Source organism: Micrasema longulum, unplaced genomic scaffold (assembly GCF_059751315.1).
Source record: "Micrasema longulum isolate JH-2025_06_02 unplaced genomic scaffold, ASM5975131v1 h1tg001567l, whole genome shotgun sequence".
NCBI lineage: Eukaryota > Metazoa > Arthropoda > Insecta > Trichoptera > Brachycentridae > Micrasema > Micrasema longulum.
Genome location: NW_028278750.1, coordinates 344,041 through 370,172, shown reverse-complemented (window position 1 = coordinate 370,172; position 26,132 = coordinate 344,041). Strand labels below are relative to the sequence as shown.

Here is a 26,132-nt window from a genome sequence, read left to right as displayed (position 1 = left end):
TTTTTATAAATTTGTATAATGGAATTTATTTAAAAAGAGTGTCCACTGTATGAACTTTAAAAAAATTATGTAGACTTTCCGTATTGAATGTCGAGGGTTTCTTTGAAATTACTTTAATAATTAATCTTTGCATTATTTTAAGAGGGTTTAATATATTGGCGTATGAACCACCCCATTCTACAATACCAATATATAAAACTAGTGAATAGAAAATAAAAACGGAGCGTTCTCTGTTTAGGATAGTCTCCATCTAACATGGCTCAGTCTGTTCTAAGATGGACACTTTTTATCTTTTAAAGTATAAGTAGTTCCATACTAATATAACAATCACAAATAAAACTAAAACTAAAACTTCTTAATTATAAATACCTAGCTAATCAAATGTAGGTAAGAAATTAATAATCGATATTAAAGATGCCGCGAATAGTAATTTTAGCTACTATTACTAATTACTACAATTTCCCCAGTTCTGGGATGTTGCTAGGACACCCAGTAAGGAAGGAGGTGAAAGGGACAATAAACAAAGAAGAAGAAGAAACGCTACTGATAATTTCAGAAAATATTATGTCTTGACTTTTTCACTCATGAGTCTATATTACTTGCTTACTTGTCATTCGTTGTTTACTGACTTTACTACTCTTTGACGTTTCGTGTCATGTCAATTTTATTTAATTTATTATTGAGTATAATATTTATTATTACAACTTTCAGTTTGAGAAAACAACTGAGATAATATTTGACAAGAACGCTACAAGTCTTTAATGGACTTTGACATAATTATCCGCTGTGAACTGTCGGAAATCTTCGAAACAAAATGAATAATTTGGAAGACGAAAAAATTGTGCTTGAAAATGTTTGCAGAGCGTGTTTACAAATAACTGGCTCCACCAAGCTACCTGACGAGAGTGCAGTTCGGTTTTTCAAGGAATTATGCGACATTGAAGTAAGTATATGAAGCTGGATGCCTCTCGGAGTGAGGGTTACCTTTTACCGTTAGAAACCTTTATTTATGCAGGTGAGATTCATCTAATTGAATCAGGCGTTGCCTAGTTTGTAGGTGAAATAATTCAATTAGATGAAATTGAAGGAATATAGATGTTCAAATATAGGCAGAATGGTGAATGTTACACAATGTGTAAAGTGGCCACTTAAACCAGCCATTGACAGGTCATAAGCCCTGTAGATGCCTAGACTTCTATATTACCTTTTCTTAAATGTTCTTCATCTCTGTTGTAATAGGCAAAATATAGTTTAGATAATGAATATAGGTACAAAGTGTAAAATATTGGATCGGTTTAAATATTTGTATATTGTGTATTCATTACTCATATTTGTATGTTGCTCGCCGCGCGGCGTACTGTTGACTAAACCCGTGCGCGGGCGGACGCCGCTATTTACGTGGCCGGCCGTCGGGCAGAGTGAGCGGGGGAGGCCGGGCGAGTGGTCGCCCATACCCTCGGGCGGTCGCGCACCTGGGCGTCGGGCAGTGCGCCGCGAGGGCCTTATAATGGGTACACTTGGAAATAAACGTCAGTTCGCTCAAGACAGTTGTATCGTGTTTTACTTTCCGCCTCCTCGCCCTCCGCTTCCCGCTGGACTTCGCTTCGCTGCTGCCTTCCGCCGTGACTGCCCTGACTGCGCTCGCCTCTTTACACCAACAGGACGCGTTGGAAAGCCCTTTTCAGGGCTACTGGGATTGACTTTGCGGTCAGTGCTTTCTCAGTGCGCCGGGCTCAGGCCCCCCATTTACGCTGGGTGGGCCGGTTGAGTGGAACCAGGGAGACGAAGCCGCCACCCCCCCCTGTAACTGGTCGGTTACAGATAGTGAATATGCGAAACTGAAGAAAGACACAAGTCTTCATGAACAGTTTCGGAAAAAGGGGTGGGTGCCTTCATTATGTGTAACAGCCTAGTTTGGCCATAACTAACATGTGACCTGTTGCAGATACTGAAGGATGACGAGCTCCCATACAGACTGTGCATATGGTGTTACTCCAAGCTGTGTCTGACAGCTCAGTTCCGTTCCAACTGCCGCAGAGCCAACAGCGCCATCTTACTGTGGCTGGAACAGTACACGAGACATGATGGTCCCACGGTAATATGTGTTCTGCTTAGCTGTCCCATCAGGGGCGAATCGTGTATAGAAGCCATTATGCGCAGCTCACCATTATATTTGACAATACATAATAATGTATTACGGTAACTTTATTTACAGAAAAACAAACAAATAATTTCTATTTCTTATAAATCATTGCCACCATTTGTATTTTGCTCCAAACTTTAAAAAAAAAAAAAGTGCGCCCAGCGCTAGCATGAGCCAAGGAACTAGCCGATTACTCCAACTTATTTCTTCATACAAATAAATGTACTATATTTTGAACATCTTAAACTTCCAGATCACACAAATTCTTTGAAGATTCTCAATTTGGAAAACAGTTTTTCAAACATTATTTCTTAAGGACTGTTTTTCTTTGAGATGATACTTTTGACATATGACTCGCACAACACATGTGGCGCTCGACACGGCTGTTTTTGTCATTTTTCAATTCTAGAACTCTAGAATGACAGTTTATAATAATATAATAATTTCGACAAGTTTTCCTCTTCCTGAATCAAATGCTGACCTCAGAGTAGATTTTCTTTGACATGTATTTTCCCTAATACAAAGATCTGATAGGTATTTTGGAGTCATTTCATAAAGGGATTTGAATACTGTCCAGCAAAGCTTGTATTTTATTCTCTCTGGGCTTTTTAACCAGTGCGAATCTCAAAATGTTGTGAGATGTGAGAATATTTTTGTACTCCCGTAATAAGCCTCGCCGCTGCATTGAAAACAGATTGAAGTTTATTAGTTTGATATTTTGGGAGATTTGCGTATATTCCATTACAGAATCTAAGAACTAATCGGCCAGTTGACATTTCAATCGTAATGATAAAACCTAACACTAACTGAATTTATTGTGCTAATTTTTATAAACTTTCAAACTAGTTATGTGTTCAATTAATGGATAATATAGCTACACAATATAATTTATTACAAAGTTACTTCGTTTGAGTGGATTTCATAGATGAGAGTTGTTGTATCACACAAAACCACAGAAATAATAGCAATTTATAGAATATATCACTTACATTATATTATATACCTACTATGTCAGTACAAATAAATGATATTTTTTTATAGCTTACCTGTAAATAAAATCACCGTTTGCCACTGGTCTCCATACCATGAGATTGTTTGCCCTAACTAAGTGCTTCTTGCAGGACTACAGTACGCTGGCTAACCTCGCCCCGGTCGGGGGCCTCGCTTGTTCCACATTACAAACTCTGGAGTGTTTGGACGGCGACGGACACAATCACCTCCCCATCCAAACGCGCCACAGACACCTAAACAGTTCACAAACTGAGACATTCACCCAAATCGAAAGGTCCGCGAGAGTGACACGCCGTCGTCCTTCAAACAATTACAACAACATTGAAAGTGGTGATGAAAAAGATGCAGATTTGATCTCAGTACAAAATATCAAGTTAGAATTAGATGACTCTTCAGTCAACAACGATGATATTGTAAGCCGTGGTGCGATGGAAGTCAAATCTATGAAAAGTAATAAAAAATCAAAGCGAAAATTGAAGAAACTTTCTCGTAAGGCTAAAAGTTCCACGAAGAATTCGAGAGAAAATGAAGTCTCTATTTTGAAGAATGAGGAAGATGATTTAAGCGAATTTGAGTCTTTGAGCGTTAAAAAGGAAAAACGTGAGAAGAATTTGGGAGATACTCCTGTAAAAGGTATGTTTTTATTTCTGATTATTATTAATTAATGTATTCTGGTAAAATGAATAACACAATTTTTCTAGATTTCTCAGTTTTTATCAGGGTATGGTAAAGTTAATGGAAAATTATGTGTTGATCAATGTTAACGACTTTTTATGTCTACCGGTTTCGAGACGTACCCGTCTCTTCGTCAGGACACTCACTACACCAACATGCAAATACTAAAATGCACTCTCACCTTTACCATCACCGTAGTATACGTAGTATTTACGAAAAAATACATATATTACATGCAGAGTTAAAGGGGATGCAAACACCACCATGTCCGTACATGCACTAACATTAGGTTGATAATATTTAGCAATATGTTGCAGAATGTGCGGGGGGGATTAGGAAAGGGAGGGGTTAAGGGGTTGAATGTTACACGATTTGTTAATTTTTAAATCAAAAAGTGGGCTGTATTGAAAAGATTTTTGATTATACAATATTAGTTAACAGAAGGCGTTAAAATATCTAAATTCGGTATAAAAGTGTATGGAATAAAAAAAATATCGAAAAATCGACTAATTGTTAAGTGTTCTAATAAGGCTGATGCTCAAAAACTTAGTGAAATTATAACCAAGGAATTGGATGATGTCGAGGCCCAGGAGATGAAGAAAAGAAAACCTACAGTGATTTTGAAAGGTGTGTTTAATGAATATGATAAAGAGCATTTATTCAATGATTTGATGGGTCAAAATGAAGAAATAAAAATAATTAAGGATGCGCATTTTGAAATAAAGAAAATTATTAAGAGTAAATACAACGATACTTCAAATTATATTGTAGAAACCGATTGTGCATTGAGAAGACTTTTGGTAAATAAAGGTCAATTATATTTGGGCTATCAAAGGATATATGTTGAGGATGCAAACCCTCTACTGCAGTGTTTTCACTGTTTATTCTTTGGACATTCGTCTGCTAGATGTCTCCACAAAGATAATACAAAACCTAAATGTTCTTTTTGTGCCGATGATCATTCTTATAGAGAATGTATTAAAAAAGACAAAAGCTCACCAATCTGTCTTAACTGCTCTAAATACAATGAAAAAAACGATAAAAAAAATGCTGTAAATCATCAAGCAAATGATAAAACATGTCCTATATATAAAAAAATGCTCTTATTTGCGCAGCAAAAAATTGAGTACTAGATATGGCTTTTTCATATATGGATGAAGATATTGAAATCAATTATACAAGAACAACAAAAATAGAAGACTGGATTATGAAACAAGATGACACAGTCACACACTTGACATGTGTCCAAATTAATATTCGATCTGTTACTAAATATTGGGACTCATTCATGATATATTTTAAAAATTGTTTGGATAAAATTGATGTAATAATGCTGTGCGAAACGTCTCTAAAAAGTGAGTTAGTCAACTTATTTAATATTCCGGGATATAACTCGTATAGTTTTTGTAGAAATAAAAGATCTGGAGGAGGCATTTTGCTTTTCATAGATAAAAATATTGTTTTTCAACCTGAATTAATATGTTCTGTAAACTTTGAGAATATTTTTGGCACACTAACATTAAAAAATAAAACCAAAATTAACCTACTCGCTGCATATCGACCTCCAAATATGAATAAAACTTATTTTCTCAATGAAATAGATCATATTCTTAAAAGTAATTTTCAACATGTGGAAGCAATTCTTATGGGAGACATAAATTTAAATGTGCTCAATACTCAAGATCCTGTGATAATATCATATGAAAACGTACTTGCAAATAACTATTTTATAAAGTGTATAAATGATGTAACTAGGGAAGCGATTGTTAGTGGCAAAATTACTAAGTCTTGTATTGATCATATTTATGTTAGATTGATAAGTGAAAATAATATAGCTGCTTGTGTCACCGACACGATGATTGCTGATCACTTTATAACAGCAATTCAAATTATATTTGATAAAAATAAATCCATGCCTCAACAAAATAATTTTAATCGTTTGTCTATATTATCTCAAAAAAATATTGATTATGAAATAAGGAAATATAACTGGAACTCTCTTATAGAAGAATCAAATTGTCTTATACTTTATGATAACTTATATGTCTGCTTCAATGAAATTTATAAAAAAAGTAAAAAAAACATACATTTTAAACCAAAAACTAGACCCTATGCTATTAAAGAATGGGTCACAAATGATTTATTAGAAAAAATACGAAATAGAGACATGTTTTATAAAAGATGGAAAAGTACTCCTACAAATAAATCATATGAAAAAGAGTATAAATTGTTAAGAAATAATGTTACTAAATTAATTAAGATAAATAAAACTGCTTTTTATGGAAATAAATTCAAACATTGCTTCAATGATACTAAGAAAACTTGGGACGAAATAAATAAGTTGTTAGGGAAAAGGAGTAAAAGCAGTTGCGATGAAACCATAAATAAATATTTAATAAAGAATGATACTACTCCTAAAAATATTAGTGACGATTTTGTTGATCATTTTACAAAAAGTATAAATAACATGCTACATCATTGTAATAAAAAAACAATTGATGCGTCAATTGACAAACAACCGCAGAGCATGTTTTTGCCTAGAGCAAAAATAAAAGATGTCGTTAATATAGTTAAAAAATTTAAAAATAGTAAATCTGCTGGATTTGATAATATTAGAATGTTTGATGTAAAAAAACATATTGATTTATTAGGACCAGTATTAACACATTTTATTAATTGCATTATACTTCAAGCGGAAATACCAGAATTACTTAAATATAGTATAGTCAGACCCATATATAAAAGTGGTAAACATTCAGACATTAGTAACTATCGACCAATAAGTATTTTACCTGTTTTTGAAAAAATATTAGAAAAATACATAGCTCAAAAATTAATTAATTATTTATCAAAATTTTCTATAATTGATCAATATCAATATGGTTTCCAAAAGAAAAAGAGTACGGAATTATTATTACAAGATTTTTCAAATGGAATAAATAATGAACTAAATAAAAAATATCACACCCTTGTTCTATTTATCGACAATTCAAAGGCATTTGATACAATTAACCATTCAAAATTAATAGACACATTAAATGACATTGGAATCAGAGGAAACCTTTTAAAACTTTTCAAAAATTATTTAACTAATAGAAAAATATGTGTCAAAGTATTAGATGAAAATAGTAAAATAGAACATGTTTCTTCGGGGGTGCCACAAGGATCAATATTGGGCCCTACCTTGTATATAATATATGTGACAGTCATGTATAAACTATTTAATAATGTCAAACACTATGTATACGCCGATGATACTGCTTTAGTTGTGTCTCATAAGGACCTCAAAACTGCAGAGAAATTATTGCAAGAAGACTTTTTAAACCTGCAAAAATGGTCCCATGATGCAGGGTTAATAATTAATTCAAAGAAAACCAAACTTATGCACATAAGATCACCGAACTATAAAACTCACACAACACCGTCAATTTTATCACATAACTATACGTGTATCCATAGTGATATTATGCAACCGTGCATGTGTGAAAATATTGAAAATATTGAGCAGTATGTTTATTTAGGTTTAACTATAGATTGTAATTTTAAATGGGATGTACATATTAGAAAATTGTGTAAGCGATTAAGAGCAATAAGTAATAGAATGTACATATTAAAATATTATGTCCCTGTTAATACTTTACGAATTATTTATTTATCTCTCTCTGAATCAATTATACGATACGCCATAACTTCCTGGGGGTTATCAAGTGAAACTAATATTAATTTTATTCAAACCTTGCAAAATTCTATGATCAAATTGCTACTACATAAAGATGTATACCGCCAGAGACACAATATTTCAATATCATTAATGTATAAATCTGTAAATAAATTATCTGTTAGGGCTCTACTTTGGTACAAATTAATTTGTCAGCATGCGTCGCACTCCGAGTATAAACTCAAGTTGGTACATGATTACAACACCAGGTTTACTAGTATGGAAGGGCTAGCTGTTCCTAGATACTGCAATAAATATGGCAAAAGGACACTGCAATACAGTATACCTAAAATATTTAATATGTTACCAAACAATATTAAAAATACTGAGTTAAATACAGGAGTTCGACGTTTGCTCAAATTATGGTTATTAGAAAAAAGTTTTTTGTATTAGTGATAGTTTTTAATTTTTCAAAATGTAATCTGTAATTGTTTTTCAAGTAAAATTATTGTTAATGTAGGCTAAGTGTAAATAATAAATGTAATTTATAAGAACCTGCTGACGAGTTGTATGTATGCAACTCAGCAGGACTTTAATTAAGAATTTTTTTTGTAAATATTTTTGAAAAAAAAAAAAAAATAAAATATAAAACCATAATGATCACAAAGTAAATGTTATGTTAATAAAATTTGTATAAAACCACTCACCGACTTATCTGTCTACCGGTTTCGAGACGTAACCCGCCTCTTCGTCAGGACAACAACACTACACCAACATGCGAATACCACTACACACCTTCACCATAGTAGATTTGCAAAAATATAAAATCGACATGCAGGTTAGACACATGCTTCACTACGCCACCACCGAGGGTTGATGACTCATGAAGCTAATATTTCAAAAGGATTAACAATCGGAAAAGGAGGAAAAAGGGAGGGGGAGGGTGGGGTGACCATTACAATGAAATATCGAATAATGGACTATATTGGAAAGTTACTTGATTATTAATTAATGGGACATTATTTTTCAAAGGCTTTGAAAAATAGTTTTATACAAATTTTATTAACATAATATTAAATTGTTGGACCACAAAGTTAATGCTTTGAATATTAATAATACAAAGTAAATGCTTTGGACATAAAAAAAAATACATGTTTTCAATATTGTTGATGCCCCTTTGTGCTGCTGTGTATATCCTAATATTTTTTTTTAACACTTTCTGTGGTCTTGTCCCTTTCCCCCTCCCTATGAATACCAAATGGAGCTTCTCGCTACTATCTGCGGCCCTGTTATAGGTTCTGTCGGACATACAGATCCGATGGCTTCCGAAAGGAATTTCAAGGCTTTTAAAAAGGTTCCTAGTTGATAATATATTACAACAGAGACAAATAACGTTTCAGAGAAGGGAATATGGCGGCCTCCGTGGTGTAGTGGTCAAGACGCTTGAGTCACGCTCGGAAGGTTCCGGGTTCGATTCCCGGTGAGAACACAAAAATTAAAATGTGATTTTAAGCCTGGGTGTTCTGTGATGTAATTTACCACTGTAATTGGGCCTCCTGGCCTGTTGTGGTGAAAAAATAAAATGAAAATGAAAATAAAATAGAAGTCTAGGCATCTACTGGGTTAGTGATCTGTCATTGGCTGGTTTAAGTGGCCTGTCAGCATGTTGGTTTTGTATTTTTGTGAAAATGAATTGTGGGATTTGCATGTTGGTGTAATTCGTGTCCTGGTGAAGAGACGGGTACGTCTCTGAAAGTCTGAACGCGTTTATTACTGACAGGCAATTTTGGCTCATAGAACTAGTTTTGTTCATGGTTTCTGTTTCGGCCAAAACTTCGGCTCAGCCAAAACTTGGTCGGGATGTGTCAGATAACATCAGGCTGTACTCGTAGAATTGCAGTAGTATTATTGAAATATCTAGAGTTTTGAAGTACAAATCCAAGCATCTTACTAGCTTATCTCCAACGCTAGTAATATGGGACTTAAATGTAAATTCTCCTCAAAAATAATACCAAATTTATGTTCTGCGTGTTCAGTATGCCACTGTTCCAGCCCGATCCGGGAAGAGAGTGATCTACAACCCGTTTGACCCGAGCAAGGCCAACATAATAAAGCAGACACGCGAGCAACAAATGGCAGAGCTGCAGGCCGTGCGATCCTCCAAGGCCTATTTGGAAGCGCCCTACAAGTGCGTCCCTTGTGCCAAGTTCTACCTCACCCAGAACAGCTTGGAGCTTCACGACGAGAGACACAAAGAGGTACGTCGGGAGTACCGCAGGGCGCTGTTCTCTGCCCTTCACAATTTATCATATTTCATCATCATTCCGTTTTCCAGAACGATTGTTGCATAGTGCATTTGTAAAGCAAATGCAGAGCATTACGATCAGCTGTTACATGAAGGTAAGGTGATCAGTCTTATGCTCAGAAAAAACCGCTTAATTATGTAATGTAATGATCAGCGTGTTTGTCTACCTGTTTTTACACTAGAATATTTCATAGTCCCTGGACTGGCACCTGTGGTGGTATTCTGAACCTTCTCCTAATGTAAATGCCTAGACTTCCATATTCCCTTCTCAAAAATGTTTTCCCTCTCTGTTGAAATAAATTTGAAAATCATCATGTTTGATTTCACGTGTCCATGTTTATTTGACGTTTAATCATCAGTGTGGCCAGATTTGAAGCAAATTGTAAACGCATGCAAAAAAAATAATCCGTAAATTAATCACTCTCTGGGGGGTGGAGAAGATTCAGAATACCAACCCCGAAGCGTAAGACTGATCATATTACTTTCATGTAGCAAAAATGATCAAGATACACTGCTGTTGGTGCGCCATTTAGTGCCCTATGCACCATTCGGTTCAAAGGGGAATAACGAATACTATAATCGACCGTTTTCGCTAATTGGACACTTGGCTGATTTTTAGGGTGGGTTGGTATCGTTGGTATACATGCCCCTAAAGTATGCTAAAATTTTCAGCTGCTTTCATTTTTACTTTGTCTATGGCAGCGCAAAATTACAAAATTACTGTTATTTTCTGAACACACCTCGTACAATAGTGAAGATCAAATTATGAATTATTCACTAGGGCCCAAAAAACTTGAGGTTATCATTCCACCATGCACTGGATTTATTTTTTATCTGTTGTTTCAAGGATCTGGGCGTTAGATTTGTGAGCACCCTGACATTTCATGAACACATAGAGACAATCAGTGGTAATGCATTGAAGATGTTAGGATTTGTTCTGCGTACTGCCAGGGTTTTCGAAAACACCCGCGTACTGAGAACTCTTTACGACTCCTCGGTGCGAAGTAGACTCGAAAGGGGCTCGATGATTCGGGGGCCACATGAACGGAAGTACTCTCTTATGATAGGGAAAATCCAAAAGGAGATATCTCTACATGAGAGAGTGCGGGTATTATCCTCGGCTCTACCCGACCGAGTGTCCCCGGGGTATGCTCGGCTACAACAGTTTAGAGACTAGAAGGAATGTGTATTTGACTACACATTTTTATCCATTGTTGCGCGGTTTGATCGATAATTCTGAGATTATGACGAGCACTGGTTTGTATGTTCCTGATAATTACCTAAGACAGCGTCAGCATAGATTGTTTCATATTCCGATATACAGGACCACCCTGCCGTTAGAAGGGCTATCGCTATGCTGAACAACATCGCTCTGGATATCGATCTGTTCCATGTATCCGAAGGGTATTTCCGGAGCAGGATTCTCCTACTACTTTGACATGAGTCTTTCGTGTATTTTTTTTATTTTTTATAATATGTACGTATTGAATATATGTTTGTAATGCATATGTTATATTTAAAATAAACTAATTGAATGATTGATTGGAATGAAAGATTCTATGTTATTTGACGAGAGTCTCTCCAGTCCGCAGGGGAGTTCCAGTGCGAAGTGTGCACGCTTCGTTACAGCTCTTCGCCCGCCTTACGCAAGCACGTGTCCACGCACTCGGACCGCTACGGGTGCGCGCGCTGCCCGGTCGTGTTCCAGTACCGCGGCTCCGTGGTGAAGCACGCGCAGTCCCACGACGGGACCGGGCACACCTTCGTGTGCAGCACGTGCGGGAAGATTAGCACGTACGTACTTAAAAAAAAAGAAAATCATTCCTAATTTTATTTTGAATAATTTGTTTAACACATATTTCTTGATCTTCTGTTTGAATTTTGATTTTTTTCATCCTCTTAAATATTTTTTCCTATTTCATAATATTTTTTACTGCCCTATATATTTTTTGATTTATTTACTTATTCATACAAATAAACGTATATTAACATATTACAACAGAGATGAAAAACATTTAAGAGAAGGTAATATTGAAGTCTAGGCATCTACAGGGCTTATGACCTGTCAATGGCTGGTTTAAATTACCTGGTCCACGAAGAAGTATAGAAATTGATAAAATAACATTTTCAGGCGTTGCCTAGTATGCATGTGGAATAATTCAATTAGATGAATCTCACCCGCATAAATAAAGGTTTCAGCGCTTTAACTTCACAAACATCAACAGATGAAAGAATTGAAGGAATATAGATGTTCAAATATAGGCAGAATGGTGAATGTTGAAAAACTGTTCTAAAATTTATATTTAAAAAAATGCTTCACAAAAATCGCACTTTTCCCTCTTTCCAAGTGTTCCAAGAAGCTAAACTTTTGGATCTAAGACAAATATATTGTTTTCAATGTTTAAAATATATATTTAAGAACCAAAATTTATTTACAAGTAATTCAAATAGATCAAGTCAAAGAAGGAATCGTGTGTTAAATAGAACATTGTAAAACGAGGCTCGCACAGAGACATGCATATTTTATAGGCCCAAAAATTTTTAATTCTTTTTTTACTGATAATATTTCATTGATTACAAACATTCAAAATTTTCCTTCTTTTAAAAAACACGCACTGTCCTGGATACAAACTAAAGATATGAACTCATTTTTTCTATGATTTAATTTATTGCCCTTCAATAATAAGGAATATTTTTGTGTTTTTTTTAAATATTTTTAAAATTATTTTTTAATTACTAACAAAAAAATACCATATTATTTTTTACGGAATATTTTATTTTTTCTTTTTTATGTTATACAAAAATATTATAACTGTCCATTATTTATTATAGGAGCAAAAATTGATTAACATTTTCTTGTATACCCACGAACAGGCTATGCCTTTGTGGGATTTTTTGTTTACTGTTTTTCTATTAATATGTATTTCATTGATATGTAATTATGCTTTATTTTTTTATACTCTGTTTTATTATTATGTATATTAAATAAAAATAAAAATAAAAAAAAACAGCTATTGACAGGTCATAAGCCCTGTAGATGCCTAGACTTCTATATTACCTTCTCTTAAATGTTCTTCATCTCTGTTGTAATATGTTAATATAAACAGCTCAGGGAGTTGAATCCAGTCCTTGTCTACAAAAATTTGGACAAACTCTAAATATCAACAATATTTTGAGTTTGTCCAAATTTTTGTAGACAAGGACTGGATTCAACTCCCTGGGGAGCTGTTTATATTAACATATTACAACAGAGATGAAGAACATTTAAGAGAAGGTAATATAGAAGTCCAGGCATCTACAGGGCTTATGACCTGTCAATGGCTGGTTTAAGTGGCCAATTTAAGTGGTAAATATTTTCAGGCGTTGCCTAGTATTTAGGTGTAATAATTCAATTAGATGAATCTCACCCGCATAAATAAAGGTTTCAGCTCTCTAACTTCACAAACATCAACAGATGAAAGAATTGAAGGAATATAGATGTTCAAATATGGGCAGAATGGTGAATGTTATACAGTGTGCAAAGTGGCCACTTAAACCAGCCATTGACAGGTCATAAGCCCTGTAGATGCCTACACTTCTAAATTACCTTCTCTTAAATGTTCTTCATCTCCGTTGTAATATGTTAATATAAACAGCTCAGGGAGTTGAATCCAGTCCTTGTCTACAAAAATTTGGACAAACTCAAAATATGTTCAAACGTATATTACAAAAAAATATAAAAACATATCCCAAACTCTATGAGGCCAAGGGCTCTGTGTTGAGTTGGTATACAACATTATGAAATGTGGAAGCATTTACATTGTTAAATAATAGCAAAAATTTATATAAAATTATTACATAAACATAACATATTTCAATAATTCTCAAAAGTTTTTACCCTCTGTTGCAAAAAAATATATTTAAATAACTCCCCAGGGAGGAAATCCAGCCTGTCTGTAAACATTTGGACATACTCAAAGGACATACATTCATAACTAACATAGAAATGATTGAAAATGTTCAACGGAATTTTTTAAATACCTAGATTATAAAAACAATAAAACCCTTTTTACCTACAGCCAATCTGCCAAACAAAATGGATTTTTACCCTTGAAAATAGACGCACTGTATCTGAATCATGCTATTTACATAAATTATTAAATAATAAATTAGACTCTTTTAACCTACTCTCCAAAATTAATCTCAATGTCCCCTTTCGCGTGACAAGAAATAAGTATTTATTCCATCTGCCAGTCTGTACCACTAACTATGCACAACACTCTTTCCCCTATCGTTCTTGCTCTAACTATAATGTTTTTTTTCATCTATTGATATATTTTACATACCCCTTAATTTATTTAAAAATAAATTAAGACTTATTGTTTCTGGCTGCGATACGATTTCACTTACTATTTAATGACGCACACTCCTGAACACTTACTCCCACACTAATACACATAAACACACGTCTACTATTACTCTCATACAAATACACGTAAACTAATCCTTTTGTTGTAACACAATTTAATTTAGAAACTTTGCTGGTCTGTCTTTAAACTGTATTTTAAAAAATGTTATTATATCATTGTCGACTGTTTGTTTCATTAAAATAAATAAATAAATACTCAAAACATTATTGTATTTTGCATTTGTTCAGGAGCATCAGTACTCACAAATCCCACGAGCGGTCTCACACCAAACTGCGTCCGTACAAGTGTCCCACGTGCGATAGACAGTTCTCATCATCCACATCGAGGAATGAACACATCATGTAAGTACAATAAAGAAATATTGCTGTTTGCCGATGACATGAAGATTTTTAAAGTTATTAATTCCGTAAATGATTGTGTGACTCTGCAACGTAATTTAGATAAAATGTTCCAGTGGGGCTCCACCAATAAACTACAATTAAATATAAAACAATGCCACATAATGAGATTTTTTAGAATAAAAAACCCAATTTTATTTGATTATTTGATGGGTAATATGCAATTAGGCTCAACTTCTGAGGTGCGCGACCTGGGTATCGTTTTTGATAAAAAATTATCCTTTATTAGGCACATAAATAACATAACTAGTAAATCTCTAAAAATGTTAGGCTTCATGTTACTTGTGACTAAGGAATTCAAAAACATAGGCACTTTGAAGTTGATGTATACTTCATTAGTGAGAAGCCAGTTAGAGTATAACTCCACAACATGGACTCCTTACTACAACTGTCACCAAAATTCTCTTAAAAAAGAGTCCAAAAAAATTCTTACAGTATATAAATTTTAAACTTATAATCAGTCATGAATTTTTAAATGACGATTTTTTACTAAAATACTTTTTTACAATAGAAGAAAAATTATAGACCTTTTAAATGTATTCAAAATTGTAAATTCAATATGGGATTGCCCTGAACTATTATCTCCCATCAACTTCAGGGTGCCTGGAAGAATGACTAGACAGGTGCCACCGTTTTGTAGCAACAATTCACGGACAGTGTATACTTGTAATGCCATGAAATGACTGCGAAATACCTATCGGACCTTTACATTAGGGAAAATACATGTCAAAGAAAATCTACTCTTAGGTCAGCATTTGATTCAGGAAGAGGAAAACTTGTCGAAATCCGGCGCTCCCCAAACACTAGATTTGGAGATCGCGCTTTTGCCGCCGCCGGCCCCTCTGCTTGGAACCGATTGCCTTCAAACTTACGAATCATCGACAGTCCCAGTCAGTTCAGATCCCAACTAAAATCCCCCTTCTTTAGACTATCATACCCTCAATTTTAAATGTGGAAATATAATGTATCACTTAAGTTTAGTTAGAATGTAAGTTTAGGAATACAATTGTAAAGCGCCCTTGAGGTGATTTTTTACAAAAATGGCGCTATATAAATCAGCCAAATATTATAGAGAAATCCCCAAAGTAAAATGGCTAACAAATTACAGCAGGGATGGAAAACATTCTAGTGAAGGCAATATAGATAGAAGTGTCGGCTCACGGGGCTATGCTCTCGCGGGTATATATTTATTTCCTTGTATCGGCAGCTCTCGCGAGACACTATTATGTTTGTATCATTTCCAGGCGTGCGCATACTAAAATTCGTAACTTCTCCTGTCCAAAGTGCGGAGAGCTGTTCGTCAACAAGACGGCCCTGAAGTCGCACTCTCTCACCCACTCCGAGCAGAGGATGTTCTACTGCGTGGAGTGCGACACGGGCTTCAAGACGGCCTCGTCCCTCAAGCTGCACCTCAACTGCTCTTCCAAGCACGCGCTGCCGGGCTCTCTCAAGTGAGTACTGTGATCTGTGCTGTGTGTAAATACAGGAGTATGATATATCATCATCATCATCAGCCGTCTCTTGTCCAATGGTGAACATAGGCCTCCCCCTTTAGTCTCCATATCTCCCTATCCTGAGCCAACCGCAGCCAACCACTTCCTGCAACTCGTCTTATGTCATCAGACCACCTTGTCTGAGGCCTGCCGACACTTCTTCTACCTGTTCTGGGTCGCGATTCCAGGACTTTTTTGGTCCATCTAGAATCTGCGATTCTGGCTATATGACCAGCCCAGCTCCATCTCTGGTTGGCAGCCCTATGGACCACATCGGTGACCTTTGTTCTCGCTCTAATCCATGTATTGGTTTTTCTGTCTCTCAACAAAATACCCAGCATTCTCCTTTCCATGGCTCTCTGTGTCACTGATAATTTGTGTAATTTTTTTTTCGCAAATACAAAAGTTTCACAGCCCTATGTCAGTACAGGGAGAACACAAGCATCAAAAAGTTTCTTCTTTAAGTAATGTGAATACTTGGGAGATTTCAGGATATATGAGAGCTTACCAAAGGCGGCCCATGCTAAACCTCGCCTTCTTTCTATGTCTACCTCTTGATTATCTTTCCCGAGCTTTATTTCGTGTCCTAGGTATATATAACTATCAACCTTTTCAATGATTTGTCCATTTACTAAGATGTTACATGATCCAGCCTGTCTGCAAACATTTGGATACTCTCCAAACGTTGTTGGATCTACACATTAACTTGTTATACTATAAAATTCTTGAATTGTAATTTTATACCTGACATGTAAAAGCCCTCTATAAATTAATAAACACCTAGACCAGATGAGCAAAAATCTTTTTTTGACTGACGGGAATCGAACCCGCGACGCCATTTTTACAGCTGGCCATCTAACCGCCTGTACCACGGCGCGCGTCTGGCATCAGAAGAACTTTAAAAAGAAGCAGTATGCGGGCGCACCAGCGAAGGCAGTCTTCCTGCAACAAATAATAGCAATGCACATTCTGAGGACCGCCCCTGGCGCAGGTACGCGTGCGGCGAGTGCGGCGCGCGGCACGGCACGTCCTTCCAGCTGCGCGAGCACCGCAGCGTGTGGCACGGCGCGGGCGCGGGCTACCCCTGCGCGGGCTGCGAGCGCGTGTTCCGCACCTCGAGCGCCGTGCGCAAGCACAACCAGAGGAAGCACCTCGGCATCGAGAGGGAGAAGAAGTACGTCTGCGGAGTCTGCTCCAAAGCCTTCGCAGTAAGTATAGAATCCACACAATTATCATTCTATTCAATAAATGGCACTGGTGCCTTTTACAGAATCAAACAGATTAATTGAAACAAAATAAAAAGTTTTGGAAAATATTTAATTTGTTTTATAAACGTCCAGGGGCTCTTACAATATTCAGTTAAAAGTACATCAAGTATTATAGAAAATAACAAAAATTAAATCATTACTATTACACTTAACATTTATTTATTTATTAATTTACACGCCCTATGGGCTTTTACATTTATAAGAAATACATTCGAGTGCAACAGTGAAACATAAGTATGTACATTTATAGTCCTTAAAATATAAAATGATTAGAATGACAGTTGTCAGAAAAACTGATGACATAACTTTGTAGTAACGTCTAAGGAGTGATTTATATTGACACACAAAAAATCATTCGCATTTGGTATGTTAATTAATTTTTTTAATACAATACATATAAATCAACATAAATGTATAAAATCAGCTTTAAAACTAAAATAAACCTAATTATTAACGACATTCATTCAAGGTTACATCATTTTGCAAAATGTTTAAGAGATGGGACAGATTGATCAATGTAAATTGATCGAATGAAAAAATCATTTACACAATATTATTTTTGGTATGTGTATATATATTTACATATTTATACACACACAATTCTGGGTTTTATCCCAAGGGGGAGTAGGTATATTATTATTTATATCACTACAGAGATGGGTAGAATTTTTGTTTCAAGATTATGGATATTCGAGCGTTTACAGGGCTTATGACCTGTCATAGGTTGGGTTCAAGTGGCCACTTTTATGTAGAATCCTTTTCCTTGTTTCATGACATATATACAAAAACCAAAAATGTCACCGATATGGATATTCGCTAATAAGCGGAATGGGGAATGTTGTAGAATTCTACATAAAAGTGGCCACTTGAACCCAACCTATGACAGGTCATAAGCCCTGTAAACGCTCGAATATCCATAATCTTGAAACAAAAATTCTACCCAACTCTCCAGTGATATAAATAATAAAAAATCATTTGTTTGATAATTTTCATGAAAAAAGTATAAATGTCTTTTTTTTGGTGAATAATTGTCTTAAACTCACTATAATAGGCTTGTTTTTGCGTTTTTTATATCAATTTTCGGAAACAGAGTTTCATGATTGCATGAAATAACTGATAAAATCGATTTGATCTGTGATCAGTAATTTCCCATCATTAATGAAATTAGTTTGACAGCTGTCTTTCTAATCAAGCTATATTTTAAGGACTATAGTTGTCCATTCCATTTCAGTCAACCAGTTAAAAAACCTCAAGAGAAGGTAATATAGAAGTCTAGGCATCTACAGGGCTTATGACCTGTCAATGGCTGGTTTAAGTGGCCACTTTACACACTGTGTAACATTCGCCATTCTACCTATATTTGAACATCCATATTCCTTCAATTCTTTCATCGGTTGATGTTGAATATTTTCAGGCGTTGCCTAGTGGGTAGGTGAAATAATTCAATTAGATGAATCTCACCCGCTTAAATAAAGGTTTCAGCTCTTTAACTTCACAAACACCTTCTTTTGAATGTTCTTCATCTCTGTTGTAAAATGTTAATATAAACAGCTATCCAGGGAGTTGAATCCAGCCCTTGTCTACAAAAATTTGGACAAACTCAAAATATTGTTGATAAATTACCTGGTCCACGAAGAAGTATAGAAATTGAACTAATAATATTTTCAGGCGTTGCCTAGTATGTAGGTGAAATAATTCAATCAGATGAATCTCACCCGCATAAATAAAGGTTTCAGCTCTTTAACTTCACAAACATCAACAGATGAAAGAATTGAAGGAATATGTATGTTCAAATATAGGCAGAATGGTGAATGTTACACAGTGTGTAAAGTGGCCACTTAAACCAGCCATTGACAGGTCATAAGCCCCGTAGATGCCTAGACTTCTATATTACCTTCTCTCGAATTTTCTTCATCTCTGTTGTAAAATGTTAATATAAACAGCTCCCCAGGGAGTTGAATCCAGCCCTTGTCTACAAAAATTTGGACAAACTCAAAATATTGTTGATAAATTACCTGGTCCATGAAGAAGTATAGAAATTAAAAAAAAAATATTTTCAGGCGTTGCCTAGTCTAGTATGTAGGTGAAATAATTCAATCAGATGAATCTCACCCGCATAAATAAAGGTTTCAGCTCTTTAACTTCACAAACATCAACAGATGAAAGAATTGAAGGAATATGTATGTTCAAATATAGGCAGAATGGTGAATGTTACACAGTGTGTAAAGTGGCCACTTAAACCAGCCATTGACAGGTCATAAGCCCCGTAGATGCCTAGACTTCTATATTACCTTCTCTCGAATTTTCTTCATCTCTGTTGTAAAATGTTAATATAAACAGCTCCCCAGGGAGTTGAATCCAGCCCTTGTCTACAAAAATTTGGACAAACTCAAAATATTGTTGATAAATTACCTGGTCCATGAAGAAGTATAGAAATTAAAAAAAAAAATATTTTCAGGCGTTGCCTAGTCTAGTATGTAGGTGAAATAATTCAATCAGATGAATCTCACCCGCATAAATAAAGGTTTCAGCTCTTTAACTTCACAAACATCAACAGATGAAAGAGTTGAAGGAATATGGATGTTCAAATATAGGCAGAATGGTGAATGTTACACAGTGTGTAAAGTGGCCACTTAAACCAGCCATTGACAGGTCATAAGCCCCGTAGATGCCTAGACTTCTATATTACCTTCTCTCGAATGTTCTTCATCTCTGTTGTAAAATGTTAATATAAACAGCTCCCCAGGGAGTTGAATCCAGCCCTTGTCTACAAAAATTTGGACAAACTCAAAATATTGTAGTTAAAAAACCGTTTGGACGCTTTTTTGAAGAAAGAAGTACTTTGACAAAAAGCAGTACACGAGATGTAGACGATTATATCAGCGAAGGCTGCCTGCCCATAACCAATAATATTACTAAACCAAATTGACTTTCTAGCCAACCTAGTAGTTTGGCAATACGCAACCGGGGGTGTAAAAGTCAGGACGTAAACGAAATGTATCTCTACTGCTCTAAAATAAAAACACACGATGAATGTGAACTTTCAGATCAAGACCGTGCTGAAGCATCACCTTCTGACCCACACCGGGGAGCGGCCGTACGCCTGCGCGCACTGCGGGAAGACGTTCCGCCACCCGGCGGGGCGGTGGACGCACGTGAAGCTCGTTCACAAGACCCAGCCGCGCGCGTCCAGTCCTCCGCGGAACGGTGGCTTGCATTCCATGCAGACGGAAGGCGGTGCCTAGCCGACGAGCAAAAATGCTCATCACACAAAAATTAGGAGTTCAGTGATTTAATTTTTTTTTTATTATATAATTTTTTTAGTTTTTTTTGCAATATACATAAGAGGTAAAACAGTATTAAAGAAATAAAGGATAATTACATAGCAATGAACTACATATTAATAGTAAAAATAGTGAACAAAAATATCCCACAAAGGCAAAGCCTGTTCGTGGGTATACAAGAATTTTTGCTCCTATAATAAATAGACAGTTATAATATTTTTTTGTAACATATGAAAGAGAAAATAAAATATTCTGTAAAAGATTATATGGTATTTTTATATTTTTTATAGTAATTAAAAAATGAAATAAAAAATATAAAATAACATATAAATATTCCTTGTTATTAAAGGGCCACAAAATATATCATAGAAAAAAAGAGTTTATATCTTTAGTTTGAATCCAGGATAGTGCGTGTTCTTTAAAAGAATGAAAATTTCAAAAGTTTGGGTTTAATGAAATATTATCAGTAAAAAAAGAATTAAAAATTTTTGGGCCTATAAAATATGCATGTCTCTGTGCGAGCCTCGTTTTACAATGTTTTATTTAACACACGATTCCTTCTTTGACTTGATCTATTTGAATTACTTGTAAATAAATTTTAGTACTTAAATGTATATTTTAAACATTGAAAACAATGTATTTGTCTTAGATCTAAAAGTTTAGCTTTTTAGAACGATTGGAAAGAGGGAAAAGTGCGATTTTTGTGATTTATTAATAGACATTCAATCATCATCATCATTCCCTTTCCGCACATATTGGTGCATAGGGCACTGCATTGGTACACCAATTGCAGCGTATCTTGATCATTTTTGTTACATGAAGGTGAGATGATCAGTCTTACGCCTCAGGTACCAGTCCAGGGACTGTGAAACATTCTGGTGTAAAAACACCCTTTTAAATAAAAGTTTCATTTCAACCCTGTCGGGAATCGAACCCGAGACCTCTCGCACATATATACAGGGTGTTCTTTAAACCCTGTCACATCCGAAACCAGGATGATCAGTATGGGCGAGAAGACATATAAGCATATTGAAAAAAATATTTACAACGAAGAAAATTAAAAAAAAAAAAATATTAAAAAAAAACAAATGGTTGCTAACTTCTGCAGGGGAAAAGCGAGGGGGGTGCGGTCGCGCGGATGATGGTGTATCAGACTCCCCCTCCCCCCTCCTCGTTTCTCCCCTGCAGAAGTAAGCAACCATTGTTTTTTTTTAAATATTTTTTTATTTTTTTTTTAAAGAGTCGTTCTAAAAATGAATTTTATTGTGCCAATATGTCTTCTTGCTCATACTGATAATCGTGGTTTCGGTGTGACAGGGTTTAAAAAACACCCTGTATATATAGTTGGATAATTTATATAGCGCCATTTTTGTGAAAATGACATCAAGGTAGGCAAACGCACCACGAGGCCGACAGAGACATTCAAACTAAGCTGAAATTAAAAAATATATATTTTTATGTATCGTATTATCATCACAATGCTTTTTTTAAATTTTGAAGTCATGAAATTACTTTGTTCTACAATGTTTGATTATGTCCAAATGCTTGCAGACTGGCTGGATTTCCTCCCTAGGGAGTTGTTCATATTTAAATTAATTTCAACAGAGAGGGAAAACATTTTTGAGAAGGCAATATGGAAGTCTAGGCATTTACAGGGCTTATGATATTGGCTGGTTTAAGTGGCCACTTTACACACTGTGTAACATTCACCATTCTGCCCATGTTTAAACATCCACGTTTCCTCAACTCTTCCATCTATTGACTTTTGTGAAGTAAAAGATCTGAAACCTTTATCACGCTGGTGAGATTCATCCGGCTGAACCAAATCACCTACTAGGCAACGCCTGAAAACAATTTTCCATTTTTTATACTTCTTCTTTTACCAGGTAGTAATTCAACAATGTTTGATTATGTCCAAATGCTTGCAGACTGGCTGTGTAAAGTGGCCACTTAAACCAGACAGGTCATAAGCCCTGTAAATGCCTAGAATTCCATATTGCCTTCTCAAAAATGTTTTCCCTCTCTGTTGAAATGAATTTAAATATAACTTTGTTCTGTTTAATAAAAGTACCAATTGTTATCCTAATTTGTTTTTTGTTTGTTTTTACCTTAATTTTCTTAAAAGAAAAGAGTTCGTATATAATGGATCTCTCAGAAGATCTATCGGGCGAATGTGTGGTAAAACGATGCATGATAGGTTCACGTATGTCGAGATCCGTGAACTGTGTTAGGCTGAGACGAGCATCATAGACAGAATCAAGAAAGGGGTGCTGCGCTGGTTTGGACATGTGGAGCAAATGGACATCAAAAGAACGGCTAAAAAGATGCGAATGTTGATGGATGCAGAAAACACAAAAGACGGAGAAAGGATGGACATGTCAAGAGTAGAAATAATCGGCGTGCGTGCATGAGAAGATATATGAATGTAGGGGAAGCGAAGTCTGTATGCAAAGATGGGTGACTATGGGTGGCTTCAGCCAGATGACAGAATTTGATTCAGGATACGGCCCTACCCAATGTAGGGAGTACCGCTTTACCCACCGTTAAACTACTGGGAGTTTTACTCAATTCTGACCTTTCTCTTGACGCTCAAATTAGTAGAACGATAAGTTCATGCTTCTACCAGCTGAGACAAATTAAATGCATACGCAAAAATTTGCCGGTTGATGCCGCCCGTCAATTAATAAATGCGTTTGTAGTGTCTAGAGTCGATTATTGTAATGGTATCTATGCAGGTCTACCAATGAACAAAATGACTCGCCTACAATCTGTATTGAATGCCGCAGCGAGACTTATTTTCGGAATCTCTAAGTCCAGTCATATCACTCCACTACTTCGGGAACTACACTGGCTACGTTTTCCACAGAGGGTCGAATACAAACTCTGTTGGCCTTTGTATAAGTCACTGCGCAACTCTGCTCCGGAATATCTAAGGGAACTCTGCATTCCAGATGAACTAGCTGACAGGCGTCTCACGCTTAGATCAGCTGCGTCTACGGCGAGAGGAAAAGTTATTTAACCTCTACGCAAATAGCCCACTAAATTTAGTAAACGCGCATTTGAGGTCGCAGGCCCTATGGCATGGAATGCTCTCCCAGCAGAGGTGCGAGGCTGTGAGAGTGAAGTGATATTTCGGAAAAACCTTAAAACCCACTTGTTCTCTAAATCATTTGAATAAATTCTTAGCATGTGGTGACAAAGTTAATTATTTTTCTTAAATTAAAAAGTTAAAATTAAATTTACATATTTATATAATCACTTTGTAAAGCGCCCTTGAGGTATTATATTACGGAAATGGCGCTATATAAGTTATTCATAATAATAATAAAAAAGATAGAGTGATGTGGCGTTTTATCCTCTCTGCCTTCTCCTCAGTGAAACAGCGTAGTGGTTTGTTAGTTTTGTTTGAAGTTTTGTATATAATATTGTTAGGAATTAATCGCTCAATAAGTACGCGGTAGGCGCCGTAAATTTTCGGCCAGATATAAATAAAATAAATTTTGTAAAATATACACATTTTTATTTACGAATTAAATAATAATCTCCCCTAACTGATCCCAATACAAATTTACGGGGTAATAACTGGAAGCTCTATCGTCCCCAATTCCACCTCAATCCCAAGATAAACTTCCTTTCCAGCAGGGTAGTTTTGGACTGGAATAAATTGCCAAGTGGTCCATTCCATTTCCGTCAACCAATTCAAAAATCATTTGGATGCTGTATTTGAGCGTCACGTTTTCGATACGCATCCGTTTGTCTGTGGTAAAATTACGAATATTGTTTTTGGTAACAGTCTTTCTTTTTTAGGGCCGTTTACCAAAATATGATAACATCGGTAAAAAACAAGTTTTAATTAATCGAATGGTTAAGATAATCGAATCATTTTATAAATTGCACTGTATTCGAAGAAACAGTAATAGTTCAATATGCGAATTTTACCATAGTTTTGTTCTAATTTGTATAAAAATTCTATTGATTTTTCCCGAATTAAATTAAATCTTAAGAGGTCTGCCTTTTCTTTATACAAACGTATTTTTCTATTTGCTCCCTAGTTTATAACACTAGAATGATGATTTTTTCACACTATAGATATCCACCACGGGCGTATCCATATTGATCGATTTTATTATAAATTGTCATTAATAAGAGCTAGGACCATGCAAAAGCCTTTAACCCAATTCCAGCGGGGACTATCTTTTGACAGTATGAAAAATCGTGCCCCGTACGTGGCAAATGTCTTAATTTTCGACTTTACGAGCAACTTTGATAAGTGCACGATAGATGGCCAAAAAGTTTGTATCGAAAAATTTCTTGAACATTTGTTGACATCTCTGAATAACTCCTATGATTATATTTATTTATGTTATAAAAGATTTTAATCAGAGCGGGTGAAAAAATGACGCAATAGTTTTAAACTTCCCGCTCGGCAGTGACCTCAAGCCGTATCTCGAGTGTCGTATTACGTTATCTCTATGGAACTGTGCGTTGATCGTTTTATTGAGTACCTTGTGTTATTTTTGAACCGATAAGGTGTAAGAATTGTATTTATAATGATAACGACTTTATAAATTACATTAAAAACATCATTTTGTTTAGTTCATGTTTTGTTTTTCTAAAAATACAGGGTGTTCTGTAAACCCTATCACATCCGAAACCACGATGATCAGTATGGGCAAGAAGACATAGGATATTTAAAAAAATATGTAGAACATGAAAAGTTTAAAAAATAAAATATTTAAAAAAAACAGATGGTTGTTTACTTCTGCAGGGGAGAAGAGATGGAACGGGGCGCAGTATCAGACTCCCCCCCTCCCCTCGCCATTTCACCCCTGTAGAAGTATAACCATTTGCTTTTTTTGGTATTTTATTTTTTAAAATTTTATTCGTTCTAAAAAATATTTTAATGTGCCAATATGTCTTCTTGCTCATACTGATCATCGTGGTTTCGGATGTGACATGGTTAAATGAACACCCTGTGTACATTATTTTAAAAATAATAATCATATCTCAATATGTCAAACCGATGTTAAGTGATGAGTAGATTTTCAAGTAAGAGAGAAGAGTCTTTCACGTTGAAGACGATATTTGAAATATTATTGCTTCCACATATGCCACGGAAAACTTCGATATTAACCGACAATAAATTCACTTTTATTCTTTTATGTTTCAAAATCGGTAGATCTACCGAAAAGGGGTTGACAACGCTGCCGCATATCCTCTTAAGCTAGGGTTTCCTAGGAGAGCGGCGCCCGTATTTTAACGGCCGTAGTGAACGGTGATGCAGTGGACAGTCGTCGTAACGTCGACTAGAGAGTGGTTTCCTAGGGAAACGGTGTTGATAACACCGTTTTCCTAGGAAACCACACTCTAGTCACCGTTACGATGGCTGTCCACTGCATCGCCGTTTACTACGGCCGTTAAAATATGGGCACCGCTGTCCTAGGAAACCCTAGCTTTAATAAAATAATTATTCGGAATATTTTTGAAT

At 35.6% G+C, this 26,132-nt stretch overlaps 1 protein-coding gene across 2 annotated transcripts; it reads left to right on the top strand.

Moving 5' to 3' along the window:
* The first annotated feature begins 612 nt into the window (after window positions 1–612).
* LOC148274837 (uncharacterized) lies at window positions 613–20,858 on the top strand. Of its 2 annotated transcripts, XM_088236552.1 has the most exons (9): window positions 613–943; window positions 1,946–2,095; window positions 3,265–3,787; window positions 9,540–9,745; window positions 11,378–11,586; window positions 14,429–14,542; window positions 15,844–16,050; window positions 17,084–17,300; window positions 20,408–20,858. In XM_088236552.1, the coding sequence occupies exons 1-9, from the start codon at window positions 815–817 to the stop codon at window positions 20,603–20,605; spliced, it is 1,953 nt and encodes a 650-aa protein (XP_088092678.1). In that variant the 5' UTR covers window positions 613–814; the 3' UTR covers window positions 20,606–20,858. The 2 variants fall into 2 exon arrangements, with proteins under 2 accessions (XP_088092678.1, XP_088092680.1); XM_088236554.1 differs by lacking the exons at window positions 17,084–17,300; window positions 20,408–20,858 and having other exon boundaries at window positions 15,884–16,049.
* The last annotated feature ends 5,274 nt before the right edge of the window (window positions 20,859–26,132 follow it).